At 43.5% G+C, this 26,098-nt stretch overlaps 1 protein-coding gene across 1 annotated transcript in view; it reads left to right on the top strand.

Moving 5' to 3' along the window:
• Positions 1 to 26,098, top strand: part of LOC130371465 (glutamate receptor ionotropic, delta-1-like) — a 660,658-nt gene that overhangs the window by 622,114 nt on the left and 12,446 nt on the right. Inside the window, exons 12-13 of the mRNA XM_056577249.1 lie at positions 457 to 826; positions 7,198 to 7,336. Coding sequence (XP_056433224.1) covers positions 457 to 826; positions 7,198 to 7,336 — 509 coding nt within the window. The remainder of the gene's footprint in view (positions 1 to 456; positions 827 to 7,197; positions 7,337 to 26,098) is intronic.

Here is a 26,098-nt window from a genome sequence, read left to right as displayed (position 1 = left end):
TAGCTTTAACGATGAGTAATAGCCAGACAACGTAGCACATCGTACATTGCAATCCAATTTTTTAGTTTATAATGCTTTCTCCTCATCGACCTCTCTTTATTCTCTTCCTCTGAGCTCTCTCTTTTCATTTGCTCTCTTTCTTCTGATATCTAATGGCTCTGGTTGTTTTTCGTTGATCATCATTCTGGATTTTACTTTATCATTCCTCTACATCGTTCATTATTCTCATTCTCCTACATTGTTCTTTATCGTTCTTCATTTTTCCTCATCGTTCTTCATCATTCTTCATCGTTCTTTATTGTTCTTCATCATTCCTCGTTGTTCTTAATCGTTCTTAATTTTTTCCTCATCGTTCTTCATCATTCTTCATTGTTCTTCATCATTCTTCATTCCTCTTCATCGTTCCTCATTGTTCTTCATCCTGGCTGTCATCCTCCTCTTCCTCCCCCTCTCCAGCGAGCGGACCTGGCTGTGTCGGCCGTCACCATCACCCCAGAGCGGGAGAACGTGGTGGACTTCAGTAAGCGCTACCTGGACTACAGCGTGGGCATCCTAATCCGCAAACCCGAGGAGAAGATCAACATCTTCTCTCTCTTCGCGCCCTTTGACCTGGCTGTGTGGGCCTGCATCGCCGCTGCCATCCCCGTCGTTGGGGTGCTCATCTTCCTCCTCAACCGGCTGCAGACGCTGCGCTCCTCCTCCTCCTCCTCTGCTTCCTCCACATCCTCTGCCGTTACCCAGAATGCACCACCAGGCCAGACGCCAGTCGGCTCCGGGACGCTGCACAGCGCCATCTGGATCGTGTACGGAGCGTTCGTACAGCAAGGTGGGCAGACCCTGAAGTAGACAGCGTTTACCGTTCATAGCTTCACGGTTGAACTAAAAGGGACTGATCTTATCTTTGTTCACCAGATACATGCCCACACACAGACACATACACCCACCCACACACACACACACATACACACACACACCCTACGTTACATTCAATCTACACTTACACCTCAGTCGAACTGATGCAAGGCTGTGAGCCCTTTTCAGAATTGGGGGATTTTTTTTTGAGATCGAGTTTGAAGCATCATTAACTCCCAAATAAGACTTTAAAAAGATTAAGTCTGATGGCAGACAAGCTCAACTCTGGGTGAATGGGGGGTTTGTCTTCTTTCACTTCATATTCGTATCGACCAACAACAAGGCATAACCTTGCCCGTTCAGGTTGTCTTGTGCATTCCAGGCTATGCACCGTCTCTCCCTTTGTCCAGGTGTTCTGGTCTCTCCCTGGTCCAGGTGTTCTGGTCTCTCCCTGGTCCAGGTGTTCTGGTGTCTCTCCCTGGTCCAGGTGTTCTGGTCTCTCCCTGGTCCCGGTGTTCTGGTGTCTCTCCCTGGTCCAGGTGTTCTGGTCTCTCCCTGGTCCAGTTATTCTGGTCTCTCCCTGGTCCAGATGTTCTGGTCGCTCCCTGATCCAAGTGTTCTGGTCTCTCCCTGGTCCAGGTGTTCTGGTGCAGTCCAGGCTGGACACCGACCCACGGCGGGTCTGTCACCATACTGTAGGACTGCTGGAGCCCAGAGCAGCAAGACCATAAAAATAACAATCTAGTACAAAGAAAGGAAGCAGGACACCTGCAGACTTCAAGGTTCCTTATGGTGTGAATGCACCTTTAGGTGCGTTCACGCCAAAAGACATATTCGTCACCTGTTCGCGTTGTCGCCCAAGTTTTGTTGCGCGGCAAATCATGAACTGTCGCTGTTGAAGTTTTGTCAGGCGAATTTGCTGGGGTTCATCCCGGACTGCACTGCAGGGAACGGTTGGCTGGTTGAACGCTGATTGGCTGTTACGTTACACATGTCACTCAGTGGCCACGCTGTTGAACGATGATTGGCTGTTATCACGCGAATGTCGCGGCAAAGTTTAAATATTTCAACTCGAGCGAATTTGTCGCGCTCGCCTGTGCAGGGCGAAAGTGTTGCACGACAAATCAAAACTTGTCGCCGGTTTTCTCTAGCGAATAATTCTCTACGTTCACTTTGCATGGGATTGTGTCGCCCTTTTGCGGTTGGTGTGAACGCACCTTTACAATGACAACTTATTACCCCTTATCCACCTGCAGAGGGCTTGGGAAAGCAAAGGAATAAGGAAACCAAATCCCCCCCCCCCCCCCCATCTTACAAACACTTACATTTCTTTTGAAAGAAAACAACACAGTTCCTGCCTGGATGGATGAAGGTATTGTGGCGTTGCATTGTGGGTCGCCTATACAAACGTGTCCAAGTTTTCAATGTAATAATAGTCTGCCATTTCGTCTGCACTTTGTATGAATCAGCATTTTAAATCGATTCATACTCTGTGAATACCTAATAATCAAATGCCTTTAACTGATGTTTGGTTGGTAAAGGATGTCTGCTACGGGACAGGAGAGTCTGGCCTTGAGGATGTTTCACTTTGAGTTCCATCCCCGTGTCCACAATCGACCTGCTCTTTAGTTTCCCAAATTAATACGATTAATATCTAAAGATGGAAAGCGAGGAGCGGGCCCGGGCACTGGGCCGTCTCCCCCCAGGAGCTCAGCTCCAGCGCAGTAGGACTGCTGGAGTCCAGACGACCTGCTCCTTGATTACGTGAATCTCTAATTCACCTTGTCAAAATGGGCCTGCAAGATAAGCAAATACTTCAACTAAATAGCATTCTGGAAGCTCTCTCTCTCTCTCTCTCTCTCTCTCTCTCTCTCTCTCTCTCTCTCTCTCTCTCTCTCTCTCTCTCTCTCTCTCTCTCTCTCTCTCTCTCTCTCGCGCTCTCGCTCTCTCTCTGCCTCATTTGAGCTGCATCCCACAGTCTTCCTCCCCCTCTTTATCCTCAGTCCGTCATCTCACTCTCCCACTCTCTCTCGCGGTTGGCTTCAATCAATCACATCTAATCACAGCCATGGAGGGCTATTATGTGCCCAAGGAAGACCGATCCAGGGGGGCGGCCTGATGCAGAGTGGATACGAGGATTAGGCTGAAGGAAGAGACACATCACTGGAGAGCGGTACTCTGTTGGTGGAATATTCAACGGTGTTGCCGACACAATGGCCTTTGCATTTCTGCTGTCTGTGAAGCAGATGGAAGGGATTGTTTTAGAAATGCAGAGGAGGGTTGTGGGTAGCGTGTAGGTGTATATATATAGGAGAGAGAGAGAGAGAGAGAGGGAGAGGGAGAGAGAGAGAGAGAGAGAGAGAGAGAGAGAGAGAGAGAGAGAGAGAGAGAGAGAGAGAGAGAGAGAGAGACTTGTTTAGCCCTTATTGCGTTTGTGTGTGTGCTATTGGGCATGGGCGTCAGTTTGGTTTGAAATGTGCTGGGGACAGAGACGCATTTGGAAGTGCATTTTCAGAAGTGCTGGGTACAATGATGAAGCACTCTTTTTTTTTCTCTTTAGTGTCGGTAATGAAAGGTTCTGAAAGACTGCATACCCATGTAGCTAATTACTAAGGGATGAAATGTATATAAAATCTGTCTGGCACGTTTTATGAAGAAAGTGTTTCCAAAAATAATCTGACATATGACCCATTATGTTCTGCTCCATGTATCCAATGTTGACAACGTGACATGACATGGCTAAGCTACCAACATAAACAAGAGGAGCTAGGAAAGGAAATTAACTGTGTGTTTAAGTTCAGAAGGGGCAAACGTGTGGCTACACACAGCACTACAAAAGTCGTCAAGATTGAAAAAGAAAACAATATTTGTTGCACAGCTGAACGCTGTATCACATCATGAGCTGGCTGTTCTCAATTCACAACACGCATTCCATCAAATCTAGCCTACATCAGGCATTCTGACCAAAACTCATGCACTGCCCCCCACAATTATTCCAGAATTCAAGCAAAGCAAGAATGACCAAAAGTCACTTTGTGTCAACAAGAGACTGACTCCTTTGTTTTCCTTGACAGCGGTCAATTATACTTAGCAATGGTGAATTATGAAACATAATTCACCGCTGGAAGTTGTGTAGAGCCAGTGCAAGTGAACGGAGCGTTCCACGGCATTGAGAAGACCTGTGTAATATTCCATAATAATTCAACTCAATTTTGTGGTGGGTACACAATGAATCTTGACGAAAACTGGTGGGGACGCGTCCCCAGCGGAATCTAAACCTATGCTATTGGGTTTATCAATGCAAGTGAATCTATTTGCATGTGAGACTTGTTTATGTTCATTGGAGTGTGTGTGTGTCTGTGTGTGTGAGAGAGAGAACGACTGGGTGAAATTTTGTACCTTTTGTGTGTGAGACTGAGTGAGCATCCCGATATCGCCCTATGAATATTTGTGTTGGCCCCCTCACCTCCCCCGGTCTGCCAGGTTGCTGGGGAGACGCACTTCTAGGTCTAATGATTCGTGATAAATTCTGGCCACGCATTCGCCCGTCTTTCCCGGCTCTGGCACTGTTCCCACCAACAACAAATACCTGTCCTTACGCTCTCTGCTGCTGCAGATAGATAGAGCAACTCGAGACCCAGTTCGTAGGGCAAATCCCTGTCCTTGTAATGCCCCTCAGTCTCCAAAACAGGAACTTAGGACTCTGAAGTCGAACGGCTCAGGAGGAAGAGTGGGTTAGCTGGAAGGTTGCTGGTTCGATCCTCGGCTCCTCCTAGCTGAATATCGAGGTGTCCCTGAGCACGATGCCTCACGTTGACCGCTCCTGACAAGATGGCTTTCGTCCTGCGTGGAAAAACAATGTTTTGCAACACACATCAATTATCGCAGTCTGTTATATTTAGTGATAGGCGTGACGTGTTTACTTACACTGTGGTACGTGGATATAGGTTGCTTTGATAACATGACGGTATGAAGTCGTTGTTTTTTTGGAGGCTAGAAAACATGGATCTGTTGCGGAATCCATACACCCACTTAACATAAACCCCAATCAACGGCGCCATCCGCTAGCAAAACACACAAAAAGTGAAACTCAATTATGAACTAGAAAATGCATTTCCTGCAGAAAATGCAGTGAGTGCTGTAGTACAAAGTGAGGTTGAAAATATTTTTTAATAAAGCCACATAAGACATAGAGAAACGTTAAATGGCTTAAATCAAGTGAAGAGATTTCAACAAAAGTTCAAAAGTCTAAATGGAGTAAACATGCACACCATTTAAGAAAATGTAAGTGGTTGGAAACAAATAAAGTGACAGCTGAATGAAAAGCGCGAAGCATTGCTAAAAATGCAGACATGTAAAAGGTCAAATGTATTGCCGTGCACTGCTGGTGTGTGTGTGTGTGTGTGTGCGTATGCGCGTACGTGTGTGCGTGCGTGTGTGCGTGTGTGTGTGTGTGTGTGTGTGTGTGTGTGTGTGTGTGTGTGTGTGTGTGTGTGTGTGTGTGTGTGTGTGTGTGTGTTTGTGTGTGTGCGCGCGTGTGCGTGCATGAATGTCCTCACGCTCTGGCGTCACCGCAAACCAGTGAGAGCAACTGAAAACTATGCCGTTAAGAAACAAAAACTGGGATTCTGAAAAAAGTATAAAAGCTATTGAAATTTCGTTTAGATATTATTGAAGACACATATGTGTAGTTTTGTTCAATGGTTTGAACGAAGGTAAATTGTTAAAAAATGATTTTGTAACTTACGATGTGTTGAATTGTCAGACGTTGACCAGACGGCTTCAATGAAACCAACTGAAAACGTTTCCGGTACGAAACTAAAACTAGATTCTAAATAAAGTATAAATTATATCGAAATTCTGTTTTTGTAAATGTGTAGATCTGTTTAATTGTTTGCATGATGGTAAACGGTTGAAATTTGACCAAGTTATGATGTCTTAAGTTGTTTGTTGAAGGACAAAGCACATACTCTTAATTCGGCTGTGTGAGGTTGAGTTTTGCATCAATCTGTCTTTTCACTGGCTTGATTAACATTGGAAGATATTCGCTTTCTTTTTGATATAAATAAGTTATGATGCAACAATGTTGACTGTGATTTACAACCTTGTATTTATTGTATGTTATATAAACTTATTTAATGTTGTACGTCCTGGCACTTAATGTACGCATTTATTGTGTGTCGTACTTAGTCATAGTTTTTAGTTGTGTAGCATCTTACCTGGGCTATCTTTGTTGTATTCAGGGAATAGGTTCACCTAACGATTGTTATTACTTTGCATTTTGTTTTATGAACATCCTTACTGTACCAACAGTGATATATTGTCACTTTCTTCAGACAAATGTACTTAAAGGCAGCGTGTTCTTTATCCTGCAATATGCACTTTTTAATATATTGTTTAAAATGATTTTTACACCCCGACAGCAATAAATAACTTATGGGCACTGAAAAAGTAATGAAAACCCCACAAATTCTGTAGCTGGTATAATCCTGTAAAAATTCTGTCCAATTACTGCCATTCGGTCCAAATCGAAAGAACCAATCACAAGCCTCCTTTCCTGAGCTCAAAGCACGTTATCGCCGACAGAGGGTGCTACTGGAGGTACAGTGGCAGAGAAGAGTCAGCAGAAGTTTCCACTTCCACCGGTACTTGGACCCACTCACCCTTCTCAAAAGGCAAAGAAAAGGAATGCTTTTTCCGAAGCTGAAAAAGCATTTAGATTCAGCTCGGACAACATTCCACCTGTGTGTGTGTGTGTGTGGGGGGGGGGGGTTAGGGGGGGGGGATAGACGGAACTCAGAGGAGAAGCTAATTTCAAATCATGCTAGCTCTCCAGGATCGTAGATCCCAGCTTTAATGTAAGTCGCTTTGGATAGAGTGTCTGCCAAATGCCCTTAATGTAATGTGAATGTGATTCTGTAAACTTTTTTAGGTTGTTCAACCGCTCAGTGTCTGATATGAAAGGAAGTCTGTTTCTTACATCCTGGACACTATGCGTTATCCCCCCATGAACCCACTGGCCCAACAGCCTTTAATCGGATATCCTACTGTGTAGGGAAACCCTCTCACTACTGGTTTTGTTAGACTGTGGAGTCATTCGTTTAGTGGTCTTTATATTTTGTTCTTCACCCCTGCTACTGCAGTTATTATGTTAGTATGTTTATATGCCATCTGCATGAGTCCTTTCCATTCCACCCTTGTAATATATTACATTTTATCATGTTATATTACCCTGGGCATATAGTGGGATGAAGTATAAAGTTGGTTCCCTCACCTGTTTCCTCTCCTACAATAAAAAAATCTCTCTCTGTCACTCTCTCCGTCTTTCTGTCTCTCTCTTTGCAGGGGGGGACAGCGTGGCGGGCTCGGTGGCGTTGAGGATCGTGATGGGCAGCTGGTGGCTGTTCACCCTCATCGTGTGTTCCTCCTACACCGCCAACCTGGCCGCCTACCTTACCGTGTCACGCATGGACCACGCCATACGGTCAGCACACCTTCCACACCACGCCTCACCAACACGCCGTGGTTGTGCCCCTCATCCACAGCCATTTACAGTGATTACAGATCCCATATCATACTTTTTTAGGGTGAATAATTGCATTTGGGGGTTACACTTGAATAGGGTTACATGCCTGTATGTTAGATTTACCCTCTATTATTCTCACACTGTATTATTTCTACAAAACAAACTCAGCGTCTTTCAGAAATGTTCTGTTTTGTATCTTGTCACTTTAAGCCCCCCCTCCCGAGTAGCCCAGTCTGCTGTGATTGGACAGCACATCCACTCTGTTGTGATTGGTCGAACCCTTTGCGGCTGTGTCAGCAAATTCACTTCATCGAGAAGTTGTGAAGATTGCGGGGTAGCCGGGAGGCAGGACTGCTGCACTTCAGCACTGCCCACTGCACATTCTACACTGTTAACGAAGTGAAGTTTGAGCGCAGTTTCACACACTTATTGAGGGGCATTCTCGGTGGAAGCGAATTCTCCCCCTGGCTCAGACTTTGATTTCTCTAGTCAAGCAGACCTAGAAAATGTATACATACGTCATATAACTAATGCAAAGGGAGGGGTTGAAAAGCATGATATCACCCCTTTAAGGTAAAATGTCACTGAGTCAGCATACAGCACAAGGTTCTACCGGTCAGGGGGCATACATGTGGACTGGATTCAATACCCTTTTGACTGGGAGTCGAACACTGTAGCCTTGATTGGATTCAGTGTATATGTGGTGTGTGTCTTAGGGCGCACTCACTCTAGTGGCGCATTTCCACCGGAGGGTTCGGTTCGGTTCGTCTCAGTCCGGTAGGGAGTGGGCGGTATAACCCAGCTCAGTTCCGAGGTCGCGTTTCCACCGCCGACAGTACCCTTATGGTAGGCCGGATGTCGATCGCCGCGGCAGCTACGTAAACATCGTGACATTGTGACATCATAGCACACATAGCATGGCATCATAGCAGCACGATACAGTTTAGCCTGCTCAATAAAAACAATAGGCATAATGGTGCGTTTTAGTATTCTCTGCGAACCGACTCGGATCTCGGATCTGACGCCACGCCCACACTTAAAGCGTTTTATTATTTCGCTCGGTCGTTGGAGGAAATCATGGACGCCACCCGGAAAGCTATTGTTGCGGTAGCATTGGCAGAGTACCAGGCGCTCCAAAATAGGTAGGCTACAGGCCATAGGCAGAGACACGGACGCAGTAAGGTATTGCAGTAATACGAGTGATTGAAATTGCCATTTAAACCACCAAAGCGGTCCAAGCACAATGAAAACAGTTCATGCTTCAAGTCACACTGGGCGCAGCCATCTTGAATTCTGTCTCAGAATTTTGCTCGGTCACCACTGAGTTCAACCGAGATGGCGAGTTCGCCGTCCGAGGAAAAGGGGCGTTTTCGTGCGTGTTGCTAGGCAACGTCCTCGGACCTCCGAGACGGATGGATAATAAAACGCAGCATAAATAAAATAAAAAAACAAACAAAAAATAATAATAAATAAAATAAAAATAAAATTCAATTTTTGTTTGTTTTTATCCCCATGTCGCCCGGAAGTGACGATTCTGTCGACCAGCCTACGCATAGCATGCACGCACACTCACAGCCAGACACAACAACGACGAACAAGCTGTAGAGTGGTCTGCAGAATAAAGAGCCTGTGTAACATTGTATCTTAAGAATTCTATAAACTCTACGTCAGGGGTCGGCAACATAATATAATATAAGACATAATATCTGGCCCGGCAGATTATTCTGAAGTTATATGATTTTTTTTTTTTTTTTTTTTTTTAATCTCGAAAATCTATTAGTTTAAATGCAAAGGGCCGGATACAGTGAATTTGTTTTTCTTTCACCACCGTTTTTTAATTTAATTGTATCTAATCCTACTACTACTCCCGGAAGGTTAGAGACACACTTGCCACGGTAATTACAATTAGGGCATTTGACAGACGCTTTTATCCAAAGCGACTTACACACATTGACACACCGATGGCAGAGTCAACCATGCAATGCGACAGCCTGCTCGTCAGGAGCAGTTTAGGCTTAAGTGTCTTGCTCAGGGACACTTAACACTCAGCTAGGGGGAGCTGGGGATTGAACTAGCAACCTTTCGGTTACAGGACAACTGTTCTACATCCTGAGCAAAGCCGACCCCCGTAAACTGATAGGCTTGCCAGTTATTGGAAACTATGCAATATTGAATGAAACGGAACCCCCCTCTATAGGCTTATATACAACAACCATGGCGACCCGACATTATTCTTTTTGTGTGATACTGCACGTAGAGAAAGAAAGGAGCTGTTGACAAAAGTCCACAAAAGATTTAAGACGCCAAGCTCTGAGACTTTGCTGTCTAACGCAAGTAGAGTCTCTGATGAGACTACTTCGCCTACAGCTCTTCTAACGGTGAGTAGGCTAGGAACAGAGTTTTGTGTGCGTGCAGTCAGTCAACACCCGCCATGGTGTGTGTATTGTGCGTGTGTGTGCGCGTGGTCAATCAGCACCCGCCGTGGTGTGTGTGTTTGTGCGTGTGTGTGTGTTGTGTCGTGTAAAGTGTTTTAAAAGTGGTTGGCTGCTTTTTTAGGTGCGCACTACTGCCCTCTCTCCAGCATAAGGCCTTTCTACACTGCCAAGCCAGTTCGGTCGAGGCTTGGCACGCCCGGCGATTTCACCGTCTGGTCTGTTCCTGAATCCTCAAACGCAAGACTTCTGAGTCGAAAGTCGAAGATTTCCCAGCTTTCCTGCGGCATTTCTCGAAGGCACTCCCCCATTTTGTTTTCATCTTTCAAAAATCTGAGAGTAGACCGTCAGCAGTGATGACGCTCCCAACTGAATGGCTGCGCCCGTAAAGAGATTTTGAACAAATTTTGTTTAATGTAATTGAGTAAAGAGTAGAATTCTAAATCAAATATTTAAAAAAATTAAAAAAGCAACGTGAAAAGTACTCGTTACCCGAAAACACACACACACACACACACACACTTGGACTGACACCACTTTCCAGCTGGAGATTTGGAGCCTAGTATACTAAGAGAAATTAGGAAGACTAAGAAATGGAACTTCTCCAGAACATCCTATACCAGCCACTTACTCCCTAAACACTCACACCACTCCTTCTACACTCACAACATGGAGGATATTTTAGCAAGTCACCAGAATAAAAAACAATCCATTCAAAGGTCCGGCTTCCTTAAACTCATTGATCACACCTTCTGTCTCAATATATAGTAAGCTAAAGAAGCAGCCTAAAGCGACCGTTAAATTAGCTCCCTGACGAGGACACTTTAGTGATCCCTAAACAGGAATCGTTAATCGATTTTTTTTCATTGTCTTGTGGCCATTGTCTTTAATGACGCTGAAGTAGCTTAGCTGTCCCAAAATATCACTTAACGCTGCTGGTAGATGCACGACAATACAGTGAGCGAGCAACAGGAAGCAGGATGAGGGGAATAGTTTTGGAATTCAGCCCCATAAATAACATTCAGGTTCAAGATGCACCAGCAGATTCAACTCACTTTGATTATAGTGTGTTGATTATTATGGATAGTTAACCGTAGAAACCAACCGTAAGAGTGGTAGGAGGAAATACCAGCGTTTGTTGTACTGGGTATCGCACACATGCACACGCACAAACTTTCCAACCAGAAGTGATTAAATTGATGAGTTGTTCTAGGGATCTAGTACACTTGGGAATGAGCTCAAGTGTGTGGTTTTGTTTTATATCAAAAAGGCCCTAAAGGACACTAGCGTGCTAGCCCCACCGGATTCTAGCCCCACCGGAGGAGATTTCATCCCTCCCTGAGAGGTCATACAAAGATTTCAGAAACACCCCATGAATGGGAGCCTAGAATGACTTGTGAATAAGATAGAGACGGTTGGTTTCTTTACATGAATCAGGGCATTAGGCTCTGATAAAATTGGAGGGCTCTCGCCCTACAGGAAAGGCTTATTCCGCATCGTCGAATTCTCCATTGAAACACATGAGAAACACCAACCGTGGCTAGAAATAAATCTAAATTCACTGTAGTACAAATGGGAATAAAGCAGCGGTCAGTTAATAGTTCCCCACTTTTGGTGGGATGGAGAAGGAAATGCATGAGATGGAAATTCACGTGTGTAGACACAGCTGGTATATGGACAAGTTGTTCAAGTCAAAAGGTCAAAAGGAGCGAGCACCACTTACCTTATGGGATAAAAAGGGTTTATAACTTGTCTTTATGAAAGAGAGAGGCCTGATTCGAAGATATGCATGTTGGATGGGTATTAGTCTCCCTATTGATTGTTGCAGTATACATCTAGGCCCTCTTTCATACATAGGACACCACCACCACTGGGGCGTAGCAACAATTCTCCATATCCATAAGGGGATGGGGGAGGGGGTGCTTGTGGACAGTAGGGGTACACCAGACATAAATAGGGAGCTTGCAATGAGAATTTTGCTCAAATCAGATATGGTTACGAGTGTGCTGTGGTTTGCACTTTACACGGAACTCGTCTTGTGTATCTTCCACAAAAATATGTTACAGAAAATGAAATAATGGCCATAGATCGTAATCATGCGCATATAGATATATACGATTACTGTGGGAGGGGGGGATTCAGAACACAAATTAGGAACATTGCCCCACATGTTTGTAAAATATGTCGTTGAATAAAATATGTGATTTAGGTTATAACAGAATATAGCCTACCCAGATAGTGGATAGTCCCTCAAAACCCCCAAATAAGCATTAAAAAACGCCACTAGCAGTTTAAATACATTCACTGAATGAAGATAATCACAATACATTTTAATGCCGAATCTATATTAGAATATTGCATTTTCCACTGAGAATATGTCAGCCTTGTCTTGTTTGTTTTTACATTACGTGGACGAAGGCCTATAGAAAAGAATAGGCCAAAGAAACCTAGGCATGTCAGATTTTACGAGGCATTATAGTAAAACTACTACGTTTATCTCTGTTGACCAACGTGGTTTTACGCCATTTCGGTGTGTGACTGTGATGCAAATAGAGACCGACTGCAATGAAAATGACTGCATTGCGTAAATCTCAGTTGGGGCATAAACTGATCATGAAGTCCGGGCCGTAATTAATTTCAACCAAAATAAATGATCCTCTAACTAACCAAACCAGGATTAAATTATGGATTTCTGACAGCTTCCCAAAGCATCTCTGACGGATATAGCAACATTAATAATCATTTCCACAGGTTCATTATAACACAGTTATAATGTGTCTTTATTCATCATCCTCTCACACTGGTAATCAGGGTGAGCTTAACTCACAAACAGGTTCTCTCTCTCTCTCTCTCTCTCTCTCTCTCTCTCTCTCTCTCTCTCTCTCTCTCTCTCTCTCTCTCTCTCTCTCTCGCTCTCTCTCTCTTTCTCTCTCTTTCTCTCTCTTTCTCTCTCTCACACACACACACAACCACACCCCCCCCATACAAACATAAACCATGTTTAACCGTCCTTCAACACTGCCAGTTGTTTGTTTGATCAATGATCCAGCGAGATTTACCCTCCGCCCTGACCACCTCACCCTCCCCCACCCTCCATCAAAGATCCAAACTCATATCCACCGCGTGAGACCCCACCGTTGCCACGGAAACTGGGGATGAGTCAGCTGAGTTGAAAACAACAAGTTAACAGAGTAGCCACGTCATGGTGAGCTGGCTTGAATCCGATTGTTTTTTTTTTTTTCAACCCTCTCTAGAGCAACTCATACTTTGCACTTAACACTCATTTGTCATCATTAACTTAAAACGTAATACAATGAATATTGCGAAAGAATAATTGATGTCAAGAAGTTTAATTTATGTTTATTTTTCTTTATTTTTTATCCAGTCAATAGTATCATTAAGAAAGGCTTGAAGGGCATAGAGATCATTCATAATGTCACAATTTATCATTAGAAATTTTATTTAAATCATGTTCAAATGTTCCAGTGTGAAGGAGAACTATATCATTCTTTTTCACGTTGTTATTTAATAATATAATCACACTTTAATTGCCCAAAGAGCCTACGATACCCTATGCTGTCAAACTTGGGGACAAATTATAAAGTTACTATTATTCCAAAAATTAAAATGTCAACTGAAAATCCCCCAAAAATTGTTATGCACCACCAGGGCCAAGACAAATCCCTTGTGTGTGACTGGGCAGTAAATCAGTTTCTGTTTCTGATTCTGTCTTTGATTCTGATTCTTATAATATATGGACAATTGAAATAGCTGTCAAGCGGGGGTCACCGACAACAAACCATTGACACCAAACGTGTACTATATTTGGAGCTGTAAATATAGTTTTATTTAGTTCTGCCAGACAGTAGTCAGAGTCAGGAACATTCAAAGTGGTTAATATCCCATAACTCTGTCAACTGTTTGACATTAAACAATAATATGCCTCGTCACATTCTTCACATCGAGTATTTTGGTTCTTGGGTTCTTTGGTAACGAAGGGAACATTAACATACTGCTGAGCTTCAAAGGCCATATTGTATATTGTAAAGAGGCATCAATAATAGTGCGGAAGTTAAAATGATTAAACGATGAGCTCACTTATTTTTAAGGTTATACCGTTAACAGTTAACTGCATTATGATACAAGGTTCCTGGAGGATCCTCAAGAATAAGACGCACACATTCACCAGTCTATTTTTTTTAATTAATCATTTCAACATGTGAAAATCGAAATAGCTTTGAGTGTAGCTACAAATAATGCCACTTGGCTGCTAAGGGAGAGACCTAATTAGCTAGGAATGACACAACAAATACAAATAGAGTATAAACTTGATACAATAAAGTTATTTACTACTCGTTCTGTAAGAACATTGTCTGTGTATTTATAATGCAACAATAATTACATCTTGAGTTCAGCCTGCTTATTGCTTTCAAAAACACATTGAAGTGTAAAGCGATGGTATGGTAATTATGTAATGTTAATAAAGTATACATTCCCAAGAGCATTAAGTAGTTATTCCCTTATTTGTTCCAAATAAGAGAATGTGACAATCGGTTTTATTTTAAGGAGCTCTTCAGTTTTAAATTACCGTTGCTTTGACACACGGTGTTGGAAGACACCCTTATTTCATGTACAATGGTATGAATCAACATGTTGCGGTGCAGAGCTCAGATCTTGATGGGCAGATTAAGTATCACGACAACAAGGTGATGTGAAGGTTTAGGCTCCTCAGCGCTCTGGGCTTTGATTGCATAGATGAAATGAATCATGACGCTATGAGGGTTCAGGACAGGACAAGTGAAGAGGGCAGGCAATTGCACGTGCAAAGGCATGTGCAAACAAGCACACACATAGGATGCAATCTGAGCCACATCAGCAACCATGTAATCTGTATTCTCTGCGATTGACAATTTTGTTTGTGCCTTTTGGTCGTTCACTTGCACAAAAAAAAACGTTTCTTTCCAGCCAAAATCATTATATCAAGAAGGAAAACAATGGTATTGTTGTACTAAGAGGAGTGCTGTCTTGACCTACTTGCCTCCATTTTGTATAGTTATAATGACAGTAAAGGGCTTGTAAAAACTGATTCAAAGCCCTGAGAGTAGATGCATATGAATACGAATCGGGTCCATTTACTAAACATACCTGTGGTTGGGATGAGGAAAGGCGACCCAACATGAAATTACCTCAAATGTATGAACTTGGAGAATAACTAAGATAGAATATTGACTGAAACTGTGTTGTTATGAAGTCCAGGACCTTCAGATTCTTAGTAGAGAGCTGCAAGGTTCATCTTGTACATCCTTGAGATCTTTGCTATCTTAAGTAAGACAATAGTCTGTTTTAGGTCAGAGGTTATTCTCAGTGCAGCATCATCTGACAACAGACCTTTCTCACCTGTTGCAATGTTGCAACCATCCCCACTGGAACAACCCAAATACTGTTCATCCCCATTTGAACTGCCAAAAACACATAACGTTTGATCCTGATTGGAGTGACAGATCAGACAACCTTTATTCTATTTTTACTATAGTTTTCTTAAATATACATTTACACTTTGGGGTCCTCTTCCAAACAGCCCTCTGGACATTACTACAGCACTGACTGGGCAGCCTGGTTTCTATTCCCAAATAAGACGATGGACACTTCCGCCTCAATGATGGAAATCAACGTTCTTAGGACCCTGAACTCATAGGTCTGCTGAGTGCAGAATAGGGCCAGGCCCGTCGCGTGGTTAGGGTGTGTCATCCTTGATTAGGATGCTTCACCTCATTAATGACATGACATCACTGTAAGGCCCTCTTATCAGTTTGAACAAAATTGGACTCTAAAGGACTAAGTAGTACACATTTCAAAAGCTTTACAAGGACTCCAAAAGTTCTGGAAAAGTACGGTTCCATACTTGATATGCACAGGATGACTGGTCAGTGACTTCCTATTTATTACTCATCCGCTCTGGGGAATTAAGCAGATGACTACATCCACTGATTTCCATTTTTCATTTATTTTAATCTCCCGCTGCGTTTGACTCAAATTTAATGAAACGGTACGACGGAAACCATTCTGATCTTTTATACACTGACATCACTTTATTGAATCAAATTCTTATCAATTACTTTACTCAAACATCAGGATTGATGTGACGGTTTCAAGAGCTGCGATTATTTCAGGACAATCTGAGTGCCTTCTCTTCATAGTAATGATGGTTTCCCTCACTATGATACATTTGAAACTTGTGAAGGTTTAGCTTTGGAAAAACAGAACGCTACTTGTGTTTACATTTAAACTTAATTATAAAGTGTTCTGATACACTGGATATGAAGGACAAATCGAGGATGAGAATCACAACAGCAATCTTGAACTCACCATTTTTTGAGGTTGAAGGAAACTAAAAACTCGAACATTGAGCCTCAGAATCAGAATCACTTTTATTACATCTTACTGGTACACAAGAGTACAATTCTTAGGCTTTGTTCCTCAACAGCCACACAGCAGCAACAATGCAAGATAAAGTAAATAAAGATAAGTAGGCTACAACAAAAAAGTAAGTAAGTGAAAGTAAGTAAAAATAAGTAGCATTAACTGTCACAAGTAACTGTCATCAGGCTGATTTGAACATCTACCTGGTGAATGAGGACACTCTCTTGTCTGTCACCTGGTGGGTAGGACGGCTGGCACTCTGAGGGGCTCTGATCCCCTCATAGTAACCAATACATTCGCCAGCATACTCAGACAGGGAATGCAAGCAGCAGCAGCTGGTTCTACTAATGTTTCATATCTCAACCTGGTGCTGGAATTATCCGATATGAAGGAATTAACATTCTTAAGCACCGCTGGGATCTCCCTCCACCATATGTCTCCATCCAACACCCTCAGCTGGTCGATAGCGCACAGGATTTGTCTCTCTGCAACGATGGGTCCCTAAAGCGGGAAATCTGTCATATTTAGAGGGAAGCTTAGCTCAGTTTAAGAGCCATTATAGTTATTTGCATTGTTTTTCTTCAGGGAAGCTTAGCTGCTTTCCTTTACTTAGGTACAGTAAACTATAATAGTAAGGTAATAGTTTACATTTACATTTAGGGCCTTAAGCAGACGCTTTTATCCAAATATAAAATTACCATTAGTATATTTGTCAGAAGAAAGAAACACCAATATATCGCTGTTGGTACAGTAAGGCCAACCCTAACATGTTCATGGACAAGTGCTAAGCACTAACAACTGTTAGGTTAAACCAGTGGTGTAGTCTATTTTATTGTAGTGGGTATACTGTGATGATTCCCTCCCAGCCTCGTACAAACCCGTCCCACCGGTACGTGTTCGTGTGTGGCGCTTATGGGGTGTCGCACCACACTCACCAACGCAGGGGTCTACAACCCGCTGATTTAAGAGTATAACGATTATCAACAATCATGGAAAGCTGAATAGGTTTATCAGTTTTAATAACAATATGAACAAATAGAACACAAAAATGACAAGTTGTCCTTTGTATATCTATAGTAGCAATAGCACATGCTAAACAAGGACATAATCTACTCAAAAGGATTTAATGAACTGTTCACAACCATGGCTAACCGGTGCATGAGAAGGAGATGAAAGGAGACTAATGTTTCACTCTTTCAATTGCTCTAATTTTAGCTCTTACTGTTGTTATCTTACATACCTTACAGTAATTGAATTGTGTAAAAGTGTGAAATTACTGCACCTTAAAAATGACCATGAATTAGCTATACTCTCATTTGCTTAGTGATTAACATTATGAATTAAAATTGTGCATACCAACTGCATGTTGGCTGACATTTACCTAACTTTTTTTCCCTCCACTCTAACCATGGATGCCTGTTTTTAAATTCCCTAGCCTGACACCCAGTCCGAAAGGCTGGCCAGGGGTTCTCATCTAAAAGTAAAAAGGAGATGTACAGTGGGATTAAAACATTGTCTTCTGTTGACTTTGTGGTTTACACATTAATATGGGAGGACTGGACACACACACACACACTTTTCTGTTGTGTCTTTGCTAGTCTCCGTAGCTCTGATAGTGGCATCTGCTGCTGCAGGGTCAATTTAAGCGGCAGCAGTAGATTTTGGGCCAGGCTTACAGGTCCCATGACATGAAAATCTTACTTCATGAGGTTTTCTAACATAAATATGAGTTCCCCTAGCCTGCCTATGGTCCCCCAGTGGCTAAAACTTGCGTTTGGTGTAAAACGAGCACTAGCTGTTCTGCTCACCTTTGAAAAAACGGAGGCTCAAGTGCGCTGATTTGGAATGTCTGTATTTAGGACGTCACCAAGAATCTCAGCTCCTCCCCTTACTCTGCCTGGCCTGCCCAGAGACGTTGGTCCGCCAATGAGACTCGACCGTGCTAGCGCCACATGTGTGTGTGTGAATGCACACACTGTAACGCAAGTGTTTCTTGTCGGTTCTTTGACGTGTCTTGTATTTCCACAACGAGACTGTTGTGGGGGTTATCTGAGCCATGGTTGAGAAGGAATTGGGGGAAAGGAACTTTGGCTTTGACTCGCTGAAGTACATGAACTGCGACATGCCGCCGGTTGCCGCGAGGCACCATCGCCCGGCAGCGGGCAGCCGGCAGCGTGCGGTTCAGTCGACTTCAGGTTGATGTGAAAGTGGAAGAACCAGAGACGTTGCAGAACCCGACAAAGTCGTTTGTGATTCATAATATCGTCTGGAGGCGCACACAGCTTTTGGCCGTGATAATATGTATTATATGATATAGATATATATGCATTATATGATATTATTTAGATATAGAGTTCCAGGACTGTAACGCAAGTGTTGTACACTTCCTTGTTATTTGGATAACCGTTCTGCTTTTGGTGTTATGGCGCATAACACGTCGGACTCTCGTCTCTGGTATTTCTACAACGAGACTCGTATTGGGGGTTATCTCAGCCAAGGTTGAGAATGAATTGGGTGGAAGGAACTTTGGCTTTGACTCCTTCAAGAACATGAACCACGACAAGGAGGAGAAAGGGATCGTTGCCGGGCAGCGCTTAGGCACCTCCGCCTCCGGCGGTGGTCCCTCAGCGGGGCTCAAGCGGGAGACATTCGCCGCCAACAATCCCTTTCCATGTCGTGGTTCATGTTCTTGAGGGAGTCAAAGCCAAAGTTCCTTCCCCCCCCAATTCCTTCTCAACCATGGCTCAGATAACCCCCACAAAAGTCTTGTTGTGGAAATACAAGACACGTCAAAGAACCGACAAGAAACACTTGCGTTACAGTGTCTACTTCACATTGATGTGGACGTTGAAGAACCAGGAACGTCGGAGAACCCAACGCGATCGTTTGAGATTCATAATATCGGCTCACACAGCTTTTGGCCGTGATAATATATATTATATGATATAGATATCTGTGTAGGCTATATGATAATATTTAGATATAGAGCTCCAGGACTCCCGTGTGTTCTAGAATATTTACAGAACACGGCTAAAGGCTGTGTGCGCCTCGCCATTGCGATACATCCACTGTAAACAGAGCGCATGGTACCGTGGCTGCAAGCTGCTCAGGGCCACACCCCCACCCTCCTCCTTGACCCGCCTCGCTCCTCCTCATTTGCATTATAGCTAGAGACACCAAAACAGCACATTTGGGGGAAGCTCAATGTGCGACTGGCTCGGAGTGGCTGTAACTCTGCACCACGGCTGAATTTCGGGAACGTCTTTGAATACTGTGTTAGTTGCCCACTAATACCTATATTAAAGAATACATAAAATAGCATGTCATGGGACCTTTAAAACTAACTAAAACACTGAAATAGTGTAGTTTGCTTTTCATATTATAATATTGAATGTTATTGTAGCAGGTAGCCTGGGACTCTTTATGTATTTGTGTTGTGTTTTTTATCGTTTTATCCAGTTGTTTTAACTGTTATGCCAATTGTTCCCGCGTTTAACTTTCAATCTGTGTGGGTTGCTAATCACAGTGCAAGAAGGAGGGGCTCGGCCCGCAAACTAACATGCAGAGATGCAGGGGCAGCTTCGCGCTTCGTAACAGAGACAGGGCAGAGCGCGAGCGCGCAGGGGGAATTTTATGAATGGTGATTGTAGGAGATAACTTCCCCTGCTAAAAGTGTTTTATTGCAGTTATACCCAACCGGTATTTGCGAAAAATAAACAAGTGAAAGATCTGTCACAAAACGATTAATACTTATCCGTTCACATTTTTAATCGGGTATACGCAAATCCTGGTGCGTTCCTAATGTGTATACAGCGTATACCTGCGTATCACGTAGACTACACCACTGGGTTAACCCATTCCCAGTATTTAGCATCGGTTACTTTGGCGGTAGCAGTAGCAAAGAGGCGATTTCTCAACAAATGGTCTGACTGACCTCCATACTGTTCTGCCAGTTTACTCTGTAATCACAGATGTCATATTTCAATCCGGTATGAAGCGATTTCGTCCTCATGCGCAAACATTCAGACATTTCTTGTTCTACACAACGAAATTCAATCCATAGCCTTTCAATTGGGATATTTTCTTCAACTTCAGAAGAGGTATGCGCAGATAGTACAGAGCACCCTCTAGTTATGTTAGTGTCAAAATAACGAATACATCAAAGGATCGATGTAGTGTATTAGGGATACTCAGATTTTCCCGTTTTTTACAGCAGACCTCCTCAAAAACATTTCATGCTCATGCTCACGAAGATTAATCTATTGAATCTTATCCCAGAGCACGATTGTCCGACAATATTTGTACTGCATAGAACGAAATGTAAACCCATGCATTTTGTGTCCGTGTCACTAAAAAATCTGTCCATTCCTTCCACAGATCCTTTCCTCTCCTTCCATTCCTTTAGAAGGTTGATGTGGTATACCTGGGATGCCTCTCCTTTGTCCGGAAAAGAGATCTCATAAGTGACAGGTCCAACTTGTCTAGCAATGGAGTAAGGACCTTGCCATTGGGCTAGCAACTTATTGCTGGAGGTTGGAAGCAAGAGCATGACCTTTTGACCTGGCTGTAGCACCCTGAGTCGTGCTTTTTGGTCATACCAGGTCTTCCGCTTCAGTTTGGGCCCTTTCAAAGGACAGACTGCGGCCCAATGCCCTGACTGTTAACAGGGGTAGCAGATGAGATCCTTCACAGGACCTGGTCTCGAGAATCCTTTCTTCTCCCCAAAGTTGCCTGGAACACTCACGGGACCACTGGCTCTGTGCCCACCTCCTTTGTGATACACGTCAGCTGCCCCTTGGGCTGCTACTCGGGTATTCTGTTGCCTTGGCATTCTGAGACCTTGCAAGCATTCAAGTACTGGCCTGCAAGCTTAGCCGAAGTAAGTCCATCTTCTGGCTCGTGTTCCTTGACCCAGGTCTTCATTACGTTGGGAAGCATGCGCAACATTTGCTCAAGAATGACAAGCTTGGCGATGTCATCTTTGAACCGCTGCTCTGGCTTGATCCATCTTCTGTAGAGTCCTTTGAGTCTGTTATAAGTCTCCTTGCGAGATTCACCAGGAGGAATGTAGGTTGACCGGAACTGAAGTCTGTACGTCTGCAAGGAGTGCCTCTTTAAGGCTAGGGTAGACGTTGGAGTCGTCTTCCTCCATCGCGGAGTAGGCATCCAGGGCTTTATCTGTCAAGAGAGGAATGAGCCGACAAGCCCACAAGGCCAGCCCCAGGTGCGAGCAATCCGCTCAAAGCGCACAAGAAAATTCTCAATGTCCTCTCCCTCTTGCAAAGGAAGTATCTTTGGACCTGGACGCAGAGGGTTGTTGGAAGAACCTCTGGACGGAGACGGAGGAGGATTTGGTGTTGAAGCTTGAGATCTGGGAGTGGCTTTGGGCGTCTGCACACAAAGACTACCATCAGAAGGAAGGTTAAGAGGAGGGTTAGCATTTTGGCTAACAGGTGAGGTGGTTATGTTAGGCACTGTAATGGCAGTTTTTAACTGCTGAATTTCACGGACCAATACACCCTCCCTACGTTGCTGGCCAATCAAAACGTTTTTGAACATGTCAACCAGTGTAGGTTCACCTGGCATTGTTGTAGGCCTCGTGGCTCAGCAGACCACCTAGCCTTTCAAGAACCCTTTTGTTCCGCTTAGGCCTAGCCCCCAAGTTCTCATAACCTTGACCATCTTCTTCAGACTCCTCGGTGTTCCATCCAAATCCTTCACCATGGCCCTCGGATTGGCCACCTCTTCAGCCTCCTCTGTAATTGCTAGCACTGACACTTAGGATCGTAACCCACTTCTCGCTCTGCCAGGCCTCTGCGGCCTGCCATCCCACCACTGCCACCAATTGTCACACCCCGCCTCGGGTGAAAGTAATGTATCCTTAATAAACCGGACTTTCAGACCCAAAGGATGGCAAGGCACACAGTTACAAATCGGTTTTTAACAACATTATTCCCCCAAAATGTCAGATAAGTGCAAAACATACAGGAGGAGGCCAACACCCAAATATCTGAAAATAGTAAAATAAAAACATATTCAAAACCAATTCCAAAATCAAATAATTCAATCAATTCAAATAATCAATAATCAAATATTCTCTATAATAAATCAAGCATATTCAAAATCAAATACCGGTACTTCAAATAATCAATGTCAATAAATCAAATAATCCATTAGCAAAACAAACGCAAATTAAACTCAATTACTGAATGCATTTAACCATAATTTACAACATAATGGAAAAATCACCTCAGTAGATATTTAGCATCTCGTGGAGAGCTGAGCACCCTGCTCAACACAGACAACCTCTTCTGGCAACAGCATACAGCAGACTGTCAGAAGCACAGCAGCTCACCCTTGTTATACCCCATGGCCCCTCCCACTAGACAGGTCAAATCAACAGGGGGATTATAATACTGTGGCATTTTGCGATTCAACCATGGAAAAACTCATCAATAATACAGCATGCATGTTAAAGTTCATTTCATCTTGTAGATCAGTGATTTTCACTAGTGCATTTAGGCTTGTTGCTCATTAATGTCCAATGTCAATGTCCTCCTTTAACACAAGGGAAAATGGTTTGGCCCAAATTGGACCAATCATTGGCAGCAGGTGTTTCCTGACACCATATTTAATGCCCTACGCCCCACCTTGACACTTTTAGTCTGCAGTACAGTGTCATGGTGAGAGGGAGAGATTGTTTGTGAGGGTTTGTTGCCTGAATGAAGAGCTTGAATATACTGTATGCTTGAAGGTTTGCTGTTCATACACTATCCATCAATGTGCGCTATTGATAGCCAGTTAAACAGACAGGGACAGTGGTCAAACTGTTGCACCAACATAATGTAACAATTCAAATACTTTAATAATTATGCTTTTTCTTATTCGTATTGCATGCTTATTAAATGTATACTCTTTGAGTTCATCTCCCTCAAAAAGTAGTCTCCTTTAATTCATCAACACCATTGCACTACATTACGGGTTTTGTATGTTGAAGACAGTTTAGGACACCGCATCGAGAAAAATCACAAAGACATGTTGCTATCGATGTCTGTGCAACAACATCTATGTTCTGGCTGCTACCTGTTTTAGGGACCGTCTACAAATTACACCTACAGACTGGTGGCAGAGACGTTACCATGGAATTGTTTCAGGAAATAAGCCTGTCCCCTCCCGTCCTATTGACTGTATTTATGGCTAAGCCTTTTTTTCTTTTTAATATAACCAAACACAATTGCCAGAGGACCAGCATCCTTTCTTAACTGGGCTTGGCTGCATCCGAATACTCATACTTGACTGCTATATAGTAGGCATTTTGTAGTACGTCAAAAATATAGCGCGTCGGAATGCTCAGTACGCATTGTGTAGTAGGCAAACAGTTTCCGAATGCGTACTACCGCCACAGTATACAACGGTAGGTCACTACGCTATCCCACAATTCAGCCGGAGTCTGGTAACCAAAGAAGAAGCACGATGCGGTGAAAACAAAATGAAAAACCTAGATGGCTGACCCGGCACCACCATTTCATAGAGAGACACACTGATGCATTGGGTTAGATGCAAAATCCAACTGTGTTCTACATTTGCATCTGTCCTGAGGTGCAGCTCTGAAGAGCGTGGCATTAACGGCCTTCTTACGGCCTTCAAGGTTAGGTCTTCACTCCCAAAGGGGCGACCAATGTTAACAATGGATGCACTCGCTGAATATTTCAGTTTTTCTATTTAATTTATAAAAGTGTCCACTAAACACATTTAATGATTACCAGGTTAGTTCCTTTCATAATATATTACAACACATACAGCACCATCATCGCCAAACTACTCCATCTGTTAGTTTTGTGAGTTTCTATTGGTTCTTATATAAATTTCAAATCCCCGGCAGGAGACATGACAAAGACAATTGCTCAACTATTTCATCCTTTTAACAGACACTTTGACCTTAATGGAGCGTTTCACCGGTGGAGGCATGAATATGTATTGAAATTGGGTCCTATATGTAGTCGAATAATAAAATAAAATTCTAATTTGGTGCCGTCTTGACTGAGGCCCCGTCCACACGAAGCCGAAACGGGCGAAACCGTTACGGTTTCGATCTATCCGGTTTCGAAGTATCTCCGTAAAGACGAAGCCAAGCGAAACCGGGTAGACCTGTAGAAACGCTGTAGTACACAAGCCAGGCCCATAAGGGGCGCTGCTTCTGCTACAGAAATCCAGAAGGAAAATAAATAAGAAAAGAGGCGAGCATGCGCATAAAGGGTGAGACTCCGCGGGCTTAACAGTCATTGGCTAGAGGATCGAAGGGGGGGGGCGATGACGTCATGGTTTGCGGTTTCAGTCAGTTTCAGGCGTCCACACGAATCCAAAACGAAACCGGGTAGAATTGAAACCACCTCCGAGGGTGGTTTCAGAAGTTCGCGGTTTCGGTCAGCGGATTCGCCGGCTTCGTGTGGACGGAAGGCCGAACCGTACAAGACCTTTGCGGTTTCGCCATGAAATCGGCTTTGTGTGGACGGGGCCTGAGAAAAGGCAGAAAGTGACTTTTTGGCGCTTGTGGTTTGAAGACAACAACTCCCACCATGCACCACGATTAGGGATGGGAATTGATAAGAATTTCACGATTCCGATTCCGATTCCGATTCTGCTTATCGATCCGATTCCTTATCGATTCTCTTATCGATTCTCATTGGGTGAGAAAATAAGTATAAATGTGTTTGTTTGTATTACAACTCTTTAATATCTAATCAGAAGTGCTTCTAGTATTAGGAAATTGTACATTTTCAAATCAATTGGTCTAGACGAAAAAATATATGTTTGGCTTTTTAAGCCCAAATGCAATCATTATGTGCCATACAACTAAAAACACAGACTGAAAACAGCCAAGTAAGAGCTTGTGCCTTTTGGAATGCTAACAGTGCTCATTTGCATTCAACTTGTAACAAAATTCAACTGACATAAACAAAATGAAGCATTGATTAGACAAGAGATTTATTAGATGGGCCTACCTAATAAACCGTTGGAACACACAAGACCGGAAACCATAGCAATGCCGGTAAACAAACCCCGAGAAGCCCAATCCCTATGAGAGCTTCCGGAGGCAACAGAGCTGTTGGCCGTGATATTATATATACAATTATAATATATTATATACTATTATATATAGAGCTCCGGGAGTCGCAAACTGCAACAATCACTTTCTCCTCCATGCCGCAGTTCACCCCGGACTGCACTGCACTGAGTTTGACGGCTGAACGCTGATTGGCTGTTACGTTACACATGTCACTCAGTTATCACGCTGTTGAACGCTGATTGGCTGTCATCACGACAAAAACTTGTTGCCGGTTTTCTCCCGCGAAAATTCGCCCTTATACGCGTCTCTACGTTCACTTTGTATGGGATCTTGTCGCCCCGTCGCGTTTGGTGTGAACAAACAATGCGATTCTTCCTCGGCGGCGACCTGTTTGCTGCGTTCTGAACCAAATCAAAGCAGTGTGTGTGTGACGTCACGACACATTTGCCGCGACCGGAACCGATAAGCGGAATCGTTAAGCAGGCTTGCGAATGATTCCAAGGAATCGGTTGACTCGGAACCGGTTCTGAACGAGAACCAATCGGACACCTCGCTGTTTCATCTACCAAGCTGATACCGCAAGACTGCTTGAAAATCATTTCACACAACATTTCTTCAGACGCTGTGGATGTTAGTTTTGGCTGATGAGGTCCCACCCACTGGCACTGCTCTAATAGGTCTGTAGCGTCAGTGGTAGTCTTGCTTGTAGTCTTACGAGAATCCTCCCCTCTTACACTTCCTTACTTCTACGCAAAAATCGTCATATTGCGTCATCTTAAACAGGAAGTGTTGGAGATCGAT

This window comes from Gadus chalcogrammus, chromosome 18 (genome assembly GCF_026213295.1).
Source record: "Gadus chalcogrammus isolate NIFS_2021 chromosome 18, NIFS_Gcha_1.0, whole genome shotgun sequence".
NCBI lineage: Eukaryota > Metazoa > Chordata > Actinopteri > Gadiformes > Gadidae > Gadus > Gadus chalcogrammus.
This window is presented reverse-complemented; position numbering and strand designations above follow the sequence as displayed.